This window comes from Theropithecus gelada, chromosome 6 (assembly GCF_003255815.1).
Source record: "Theropithecus gelada isolate Dixy chromosome 6, Tgel_1.0, whole genome shotgun sequence".
Lineage (NCBI taxonomy): Eukaryota > Metazoa > Chordata > Mammalia > Primates > Cercopithecidae > Theropithecus > Theropithecus gelada.
Genome location: NC_037673.1, coordinates 136,718,710 through 136,727,547, shown reverse-complemented (window position 1 = coordinate 136,727,547; position 8,838 = coordinate 136,718,710). Strand labels below are relative to the sequence as shown.

At 51.7% G+C, this 8,838-nt stretch overlaps 1 protein-coding gene across 1 annotated transcript in view; it reads left to right on the top strand.

The window, feature by feature from the left end:
- Positions 1-1,203: 1,203 nt before the first annotated feature.
- The window catches only part of HBEGF (heparin binding EGF like growth factor), a 15,777-nt gene continuing 8,142 nt past the window's right edge, over positions 1,204-8,838 (top strand). Inside the window, exons 1-3 of the mRNA XM_025389294.1 lie at positions 1,204-3,010; positions 3,208-3,381; positions 6,469-6,646. Of these exons, the coding sequence (XP_025245079.1) occupies positions 2,965-3,010; positions 3,208-3,381; positions 6,469-6,646 (398 nt within the window). The 5' untranslated portion in view covers positions 1,204-2,964. The remainder of the gene's footprint in view (positions 3,011-3,207; positions 3,382-6,468; positions 6,647-8,838) is intronic.

The following is an 8,838-nucleotide window of genomic DNA, read 5'->3' as shown; positions in this document are numbered from 1 at the left end:
GCTTCCTTAGGACTGTGTTCCTGGCATTTGACAACCTGACATCCAGAGAGCAGATGGGGGAGACCTGAGCAAGAAGAGGGGACGATATGGAGGAATCCTGCATGACAGTGCTGTCTCATTTACATCTCATATGATTCTCACAATAATGGTTAATAAAATCCAGTGTCTACCTTGGCTTATAATGTCCTCTTTTATCTGTTGCTAGCCTTTGTTCCAGTATCATCCCATATCTCTCCTTTTTTGGCCCTCTTGCTTTTCCTTGAATGTTCCAAGCTTTTTTCTACTTCAGAGTCTTTGCACTATTTGCACATCTTGGAATACTTTTGTCATGGATGATCCCAAGTCTGATTTCTTCTTCTCATTCAGGTTTCAGCTTACATGTCACCTGCTCAGAGAAGGCTTTGCTAATCAGTCTAAAGTGTTATCCTGGGCACTGGAACATATTATCCTACAGCACATCATTGTATTTTAACTTTCCTCTTAGCAGATATCACTATAGGATATGTTTTTCCTTGTTTATTTCCTTAATGTGCTGCCTCTTTACTATAGAATATAAGCTCTGTGAAAGCAGGTCCTGGGCTGTCTTATTTATTTCTATGTCCCCATTGCCTCCCAAAAATGTTCAGTTAATGTTTATGGAATAATTGAGTTAATGAGGTTGCCTCAGCATGAATTGTGATTTCTTTTCTTTGCTCAGAGACATCCAAGGTTCTGAGAGGGGAAGTGACTGTCCCAAATACAATTCAAGCTTTTTATCTTCTTTTTTCAGGCCCTTCCTGTAAAACCTGGCTGACACACAAACCTAGCTGGGGTGAGGCTCCAGGTGTGATGAAAGTTTGGAGTTGCCCCATGAATGGGACTGAGGCTGATGTGGGGGTGAGAAGGCGGAAGGACAGAGCATGTGAAGGGAGAAAGGCAGGCTAGGACAGGAGAGCAGGGTGTGAATCTGGCAAGGGTGGGGGAAAGGGGGTGATTTGACCATGTGTCAGGAAGTGTTTCTCTCCACCCTCCCCTGGGGAGAGCCTTGACCCCAAGGTGGCTTTGTTTTGGGGAAGCAGGTGGCCAGGCAGCTGCTGACGGAGGGTAAAGGCATGGCCTGGGCGGTGACCATGCACTGAGGTCCTAGGCCTGATACTGATCACCCAAAAGGATAATCTAACAGTGGCTCTTAGCCAAATAGGTGACAGGTGAGCTTCCGTCTGAAACCAGCCCAACTATACCATAAAGCCTCAGATCTGGCCTGGGGAAGGCAAGGGATCTAGGGAAGGGAGAGAAAAGAGGCCTCTAAGGAAATAGAGTGGTCAAGTGATTAGTGATTATTATTAACAGCAACAATAATAATGAGTCACATTTATTGAAAGCTTATAGTGTGCCTGGCACTATACTACTTTTGTGTGTTCCCGCATTTATTTCTCAAAAAGCTCCCTACAAAGTAGTCATTATTATTATTGTTATTATTTTTTCCATTTGAGAGATGTCAAAACTGAGGCTCAGTGAAATTAAGTTTCTTGTCCAAGGTCACACAGTAAGTAGCAAAGGCAGGATTCAAACTCAGGTCTGTAGTGATTCCAGTGCACTATGGAAACCTAGGCCTGGGTTACTGGAGCAAGTTAAGAGGGCAGGGCCAGACTGACCCCTGCAAAGGTGGGGATAGGGAAGGACAGTGGGATAGACTGTGTATAAATAGCAGGCCTGTTTTTATCCCTACACACAGGCAGAATCAGGCAAGTGCTCTATCTGGCACAATTTCAGGGCTCTGAAAGCCAACCCAGCCCTATGTCAAACAACTCTCGCCCCAGCCACGTCCCTGGAAACTGAAATACCTACTGAGAGACTCATTTCTTTGGTCAGGACAGTGACTCCAGAAGACCCCTGTAAAAGCACATGGGTTGGAAGAGAAACACCTGGTGCCTGTGAACCAGCAATCTAGGTTAGCCAGCTGGGTCCTATGGGAGGGAGGCTCATTTTTTATGTTGAGGAAAAAGATGGCAGTCAAAGGCAAGGAAAAGAATAAGGCTTGTTTCACAATCTGTGTCTCTCCAATTTCAGAAGCCTGGGAATTACAACCCATAGTTCAAAAATCTTAATGTCCCCTGAGGGAAGATGGGAGGAAGCCACTCCAGCGACTGGTAGAGTACTAACTTCCTTTGCTTTTGCTAAGTGCCTGCAGCTTCAACTCTGGTTATCTCGGGTTTATGAGAACGGCTGGCATTCATGTGTCTAATTTTTACATGATAAATGAATTAATTATTATCTGATACTTGCCGTGTTGGTAGGCCAAAAGGTGGGCTTCTGAAACTTAGAGGGTGACAGGGATGGAGACCCCTGGTATGGAGCTGAGACGAAGCAAGAGGCCAGGCCCGGAACAGAACTCAGCTCAGCAGTCAGTCACAAGGCTGCAGAGCGACAGGCGTTTGGGGAAAGGTAGGAACCTCTCCCCGCCACCTGCCGGTCAGCAGCCCTACCCACAATTAGGCCGCGGCTGCCTCGGCCTGGTCCCAAAAAATGTGAGCGCCGCCCCCTCCTCCCGCCCAGTCCCCCGCCGCGCCCGCGGGGTCGGGGGCTGAGCTGCCGGCGCCGCTAGCCGGGCGAGCTTCCCAGCTCGGGAGGAGGGAGGGGGCGGCGCCGGGCGGGGCGGAGCTTCGGCGCCTCCCGGAGCCTTATTCCCGGCCGCACGCCGGGCAGCGCTCATTCGGCCGAAGGAGCTACGCGGGCCACGCTGCTGGCTGGCCTGACCTAGGCGCGCGGGGTCGGGCGGCCGCGCGGGCGGGCGGAGTGACCAAGACAGACACTCAACAAGAGCGAGCTGCGCCGGGGTCCCGGCCAGGCTTGCACGCAGAAGCCGGCGGCAGACGGTGCCCAGCGGAATCTCCTGAGTCCCACCGCCCAGCTCCGGTGCCAGCGCCCAGTGGCCGCCGCTTCGAAAGTGATTGGTGCCTCGCCGCCTCCTCTCGGTGCGGGACCATGAAGCTGCTGCCGTCGGTGGTGCTGAAGCTCCTTCTGGCTGCAGGTAAGAGGGCTGCGACGCCCCTGGAGATCGGGGGGATGGGGGCGCTGTGCTGGGGGCATGGGGGAAGGTCGCCGCAGCGCACCCGGCACGGGCCACTTGGTGGGGCCCTTGCGCTCTGGCGGGCCGGCGTCGGCATCGGTGCGTGTTGGTCGGGGGTCTGGGCGGGTGTCTGATGCGGCCTGGCCCCTCGCCCACAGTTCTTTCGGCACTGGTGACTGGCGAGAGCCTGGAGCTGCTTCGGAGAGGGCTAGCTGCTGGAACCAGCAACCCGGACCCTTCCACTGGATCCACGGACCAGCTGCTACGCCTAGGAGGCGGCCGGGATCGGAAAGTCCGTGACTTGCAAGAGGCAGATCTGGACCTTTTGAGAGGTGGGTGTGGAGGCCGCCCATCCTCGGACCCGGGTGGGCTGTTGAAGAATAAGCAGATCCAAGATTCTTGCTGTTTGGGCAATACCGCGGGTTGAGAGTATTCATGGAGAACCTCGGGGAAAAGCTGATCGGCCTGAAGGGCACTGGGGGATCCTGGAATATAGGATCCCCTGTTGTCATTGCCTCCCCTGCTGGGTTGCCGCCCTTCTGGGTACTTTGGGGCAAACTGAAACAGGCAAGTTGTCTGGGGTCCTTACGTGCTTCTTAGGTAAGCTGAGTGATAGGAACAAGGAATGGTTGAGATGCTTTCCCTAGAGCTACTATGTAAAAATGGGCGCCAGTTCTAATTCCCTCATCAAATGACTATTGTATATAAAATAGAGGTAACAGATGCGGAGATGCCCAGGCACTTCTATAGAAAGTGTGCAGTGTTAGCCTCCTCCATCCACCTGTCTCCAGATTGGGGAAACAGAGAGGAATGAGGAGCTCTTGGCTGCCCTAGGTGAGGCTGTGAATGGTGAACGCTGGGCCTCTAGGGGGCTGTATTAAAATGCTGGATATCTCTGAATGCTACCGGAAACCTGCAGGCTTACTGAGCACCTTGCTTTCCTGAGGCGACTCCAAATGGGGAGGGCTGTGTAGAATCCTCCAACTAGCCTCTTTGGCTGTAGCCAAGCACAGGCACAGGGCAGAGTCCAGAGCCTGCCAGCTCTCCTGCCTCCAGACCTGAGGAGATTATCCAGGGTAGAGCAAGGACTCAGCACTGTACCCCGGAATGACTATATTTGGTTGGACAGATGCCCACCTGTTCTAGCTCAACCTGCTCCTCAGCTGCCCTTCTCCCTCCTTCCCAGGAGCTTCCCTTGGGTATTCTCTCTACTTTGTATAAATCAAACACATGCTCCAAAACTGAGCCTAGGCTCCCATACTTCATCCTCTCCCAGCGGCCCTCTGGGGTTGCCCATGGCCTGAACAGCCTGGATTCTCCTGGCCCTCTCCTCCTAGGCTGGGCAGGGCTGGGCTGTGACTCACCCCACCCCCACCCCCCACCCACATGGCTGCTCCTCATACCTCTGCAGACCTGACTCACTGCTCCCTGTCCATGGCTGGAGCCTGGCTGTCACCCTGCACCTTCTCCCTCCCCTTTCTGATTGGCTTGGCCCCCCTGCCTTACTCTCCCCGAAGCTCTGGTCACTGGGTTCCTCTGACCACCTATATCGTCTTCTGAGCTCTGAGGGGGCCTGGGACTGGATGAGAGGAAATGAAGGACTGTGGGGCTGCTGGCACCTACTTCTCTTTCTTTCCTTCTCTTGGCTTTACTGGGCAAAGACTACTTTTCAGGTCTGGGGATCCTACCACCTAAAATAAATGACTGCTACCATTTATTAAATTCCTACTGTGTTCTACACACTTGATATGTTATCCTGGCTAATGTAACACTTATAGCAACCTTTTGAGATAGTTACTCTTGCTATCCACATTTTACTGAGAACCTGAGGTTCAGAGAGGTTAAGTGACTTGCCCACGGTCATATAGCTGAAATTGGAGCACAGATCTATGGACTTCAGAGCCCATTCATGCCTGGATCAGCATCTCAGGTGCTCCAGACTTGTGAGAGGGAGGAGATGGGGGTGTGTGAAGCAGCTTGGTGTGGTGAGGAAGGACATTGGAGGAAGTCCAGAGACCATAGTTCTAATCCCAATCCTGCATAACATTGAGTAAGTCACTCTGCCTGCCATGATTTTTTTTTTTTGGAAACATAGTCTCACTCTGTCACCCAGGCTGGAATTCTATGGCATGATCTCAGCTCACTGCAATCTCTGCCTCCCGGGTTCAAGTGATTCTCCTGCCTCAGCCTCCCGAGTAGCTGCGATTACAGGCACACACTACCACGCCCGGCTAATTTTTGTATTTTTAGTAGAGATGAGATTTTGCCATGTTGGCAAGGCTGGTCTCGAACTCCTGACCTCAGGTGATCCACCACCTCAGCCTCCCAAAGTGTTGGGATTACAGGCGTGAGCAACCGTTCCTGGCCACATGGTATTCTTTGAAGGCCCTCTAGCTTGAAACTCTAAGTCTCTAGTCTAATGTGTCGTGCTCACCCTTCTGCTAGACACATGGCTGTAGCCATGGATATGGGCACCTTTTTCCTGATGAGGGATAAGAGGGTGGGACTGGGCTGATGGGCATAGTCCATGGTCAATCCCAGCTGGATGTCTGGGTGAGGTTGTTTTTCCCCCGGTCTCTCTGAAGCATGGAAAGAAGGGGGGAGTCATCATTGTTCCAGTTCCTTCTGGACAGTTCCTTACTTTCCATTTTTCTATCCCTTGTACACCCTGTACCCCCCAACCCAGAGAGCCATAAACAGGACATTGGGGGTTAAATAGGAATGAATCTTTGAGAAAGTGGGTGAGCTATAAAGGGCGTGCAGGTTAAATATTTTGCTTGAAGTTGAAAAAGCAAGGCTGTGACCAGGACTGGCCTGCTTACTGTTCCTGAGCCAGGCTCTGCCCTGGGCTCATGGTACTAAGGGGTGCCCCGGAGGAGATCACCTGAACACATGGACACTGTTCTTGTTTTAGGAGCCCTCCAACCCCAAAACCTCCAAGTACTTTCTCTGGAAGCAATTTTTGTGTGTGACACTGTCTTTTTGCAAGTGGGTCACTGAGTACAGCATCAGGAAATGAGGCTGATTGAAGGCCAAAACAGAACGAAGCCAGTGTCGGGGAGTAGGAGATGGAGGTGTAAGGTGGACAGTGGGGTGGAGGTGGAGTTGGTAGAATTGCCCAGTGAGCTGCAGTTACTCAACAAAAGCATTCTGAGAATGAGGCTCTTACACTGAGACTGTGAAATGCCTTCCTTGGGACCCACCCTAGCTTCTACTTCCTACTGAGGTTCCCTCTTTCTGGTGGTTCTGCCCAATCTTTCTGCTCTTCCTTCTGCCTCTTGGGAGGCACTGAGCTAAGGGGCCTTCCCAGATCTTTGACTTCAGGTGGGATCAAAGAATATATACTCCTTTCAAGCACTATGCTCTTCTGATTTTCTTCCCAAGGAGTCAGACTTTAACAGGGTGCTTTTCTCCTACAGTCACTTTATCCTCCAAGCCACAAGCACTGGCCACACCAAGCAAGGAGGAGCATGGGAAAAGAAAGAAGAAAGGCAAGGGACTAGGGAAGAAGAGGGACCCATGTCTTCGGAAATACAAGGACTTCTGCATCCACGGAGAATGCAAATATGTGAAGGAGCTCCGGGCTCCCTCCTGCATGTAAGTGCCCCTTCCCCAGGGCTGAATCTCACCAGCACACTTTGTCAGCCACGTGGCTGTTCCTCGTTGTCACTGTTCCTTGAATTCATAATTTCACCCAGTTTCTTCTCAACCTCTGGGCGGAAGTTGGGAGGAGGGGAAATATATTTTTAGTCAGCGGAAGCCCCCTCCCCCCTATAGGATGCAATTTCCTGTGATATGGTTTTGTGACGTGCTTTAATCCTTAGGGACATTTCCTGCTTGCCCAGAAATGAGCATGTGGCTAGGACAGCTGGCACCCGAAGGCAGGCCCTTCATTCTTGCTTGATGCCCTACTCTGGGAGGGAGAAGCCAGTAGGAAACATGGCAGAGTGGGCTTCCTGGGCAGAGTAGAGCTCCTGAGGGAAGGTAGGAGGTGCATTTGGATGCATGTTGTATAGGTATGTGTATATTTGGGTTTATGTGCATGTGAGTGTGCAAATGTGGGTTGACTGTAAGGCATGGCAGGACTGTACAGAGAGAGATCATCATGGTGGCAGGTTGAGGCCTCTCTTTCTTCTTCCTTACCCCAGCAAGGGCCAGGAGGTGGGGGACATGGAGAGTACTGGCCTTTGGCCATGGTGTGGGAGAACAATTCCTTTGTGCAGGGTTCACAGGAAATGGAACCTGACCCAGCAGGCATCAGCCCCCGGTCAGGCAACATTACCCCTTCCCTGGGTAGGTGTGTGGGCGGAGGGGCTGTGGGTTCCTTAGCCTCTCTCCTAAGCCAAACCCAGCAAACGGCTGCCTTGGCAACCCCTCAGGGATGACAGCACTGCCATGCTCTCTGGCAGGCATAATGTTGCCACTGTGCCTGAGGCCAATACCCTGCGTCAGGCTGCAAACATCCGTTCCCTTCCCTGTGGGGAGGCAGGCTCTGGGGGACTTAGGGGGAGACTCTGGACAGGGCCAAGAGACTATTGTGTGTACACTGCCTCCAGCCTGTCAAGAAGGCGGCGTGCCTGCAATCCCTTCTACTGGTGATTGGTGCAGATCCCTTGGCTTTTTAAAGCTTCCTTGTTTTGTCTGATCACACATAGCAGAGCTGCCCTGTGTTTGGCAGTTGGCAGACAGACCCATCACTCCCCACCATGTCCACAGTCACTTGTGCATCCTTTCCTATAACATCCTTGTCAGGAGCTTGGTATTAGAAGGCATTCTTTAAGAGTGGCATAGAAAGCCCCCATATATCCTTCCCAAGGTCTTGGGACAGGGCAGGAAATGTTCGTCTTAAATTTGTAAAATGGCATCGTTAGTACAGGGTGAAGAAGGTAACTCAAGTAGTCAAGGTGGATTGAGGCCAGGAATCTATCCATACCAGATTGGTCCTGGGCATTTTGGTGGATGGATGTGGGGCTTGCACTGTGTGGTTGAGAGGCTGTATAAGGCTGCCTTCCTGGAGAGCTGGACTCGGCTGACCACCTAAACCCAGAGAACCTGATATGGGTGCCCAGCCACCTTCCCAGTGGTCCCTAGGGATAGTGATAACTATAATGATGTCATCTCTCCTTTGTCCCAGAGTTTCAGTGTTTATATATAATATGAGTTGAGCCCAGGTATGTTAAGCTCCTATTTAGTGGCAGACACTACTTTAGGAGCTGGAGAGATATAGTTTCCTGGGATTTTTCAAAAGCCCCCTGCTGAGTAGGCAGGACTTGGTACCTCTACTTGAAAGATGATGAAACTGGAGCCAGAAAATAGGAAGTAATTTGCCTGAGGTCAATAGCTAAATAAGTAGATGGAAACAAGACAGTGTCTCAGGTACCTGACTCCTAGTCCAGCATGCTTTTCATGCCCTCAGGCTGCACTGGGTGTTGGCTTTCATCTTTCTTTCTTGTATCTGTCCTTATCGAATTGGAGCAGCATTTTATAAAGGGCAGAGGGCAGCTGTTGTCCAAGAGGTCTCTTATTCTTTGACTAGCCTAAGAGCACAGCAATCTGATTTGAAAACTTTACATTAGGCCGGGCGTGGTGGCTCAAGCCTGTAATCCCAGCACTTTGGGAGGCCGAGACAGGCGGATCACGAGGTCAGGAGATCGAGACCATCCTGGCTGACACGGTGAAACCCCGTCTCTAGGCCGGGCGCGGTGGCTCAAGCCTGTAATCCCAGCACTTTGGGAGGCCGAGACGGGCGGATCACGAGGTCAGGAGATCGAGACCATCCTGGCTAACAC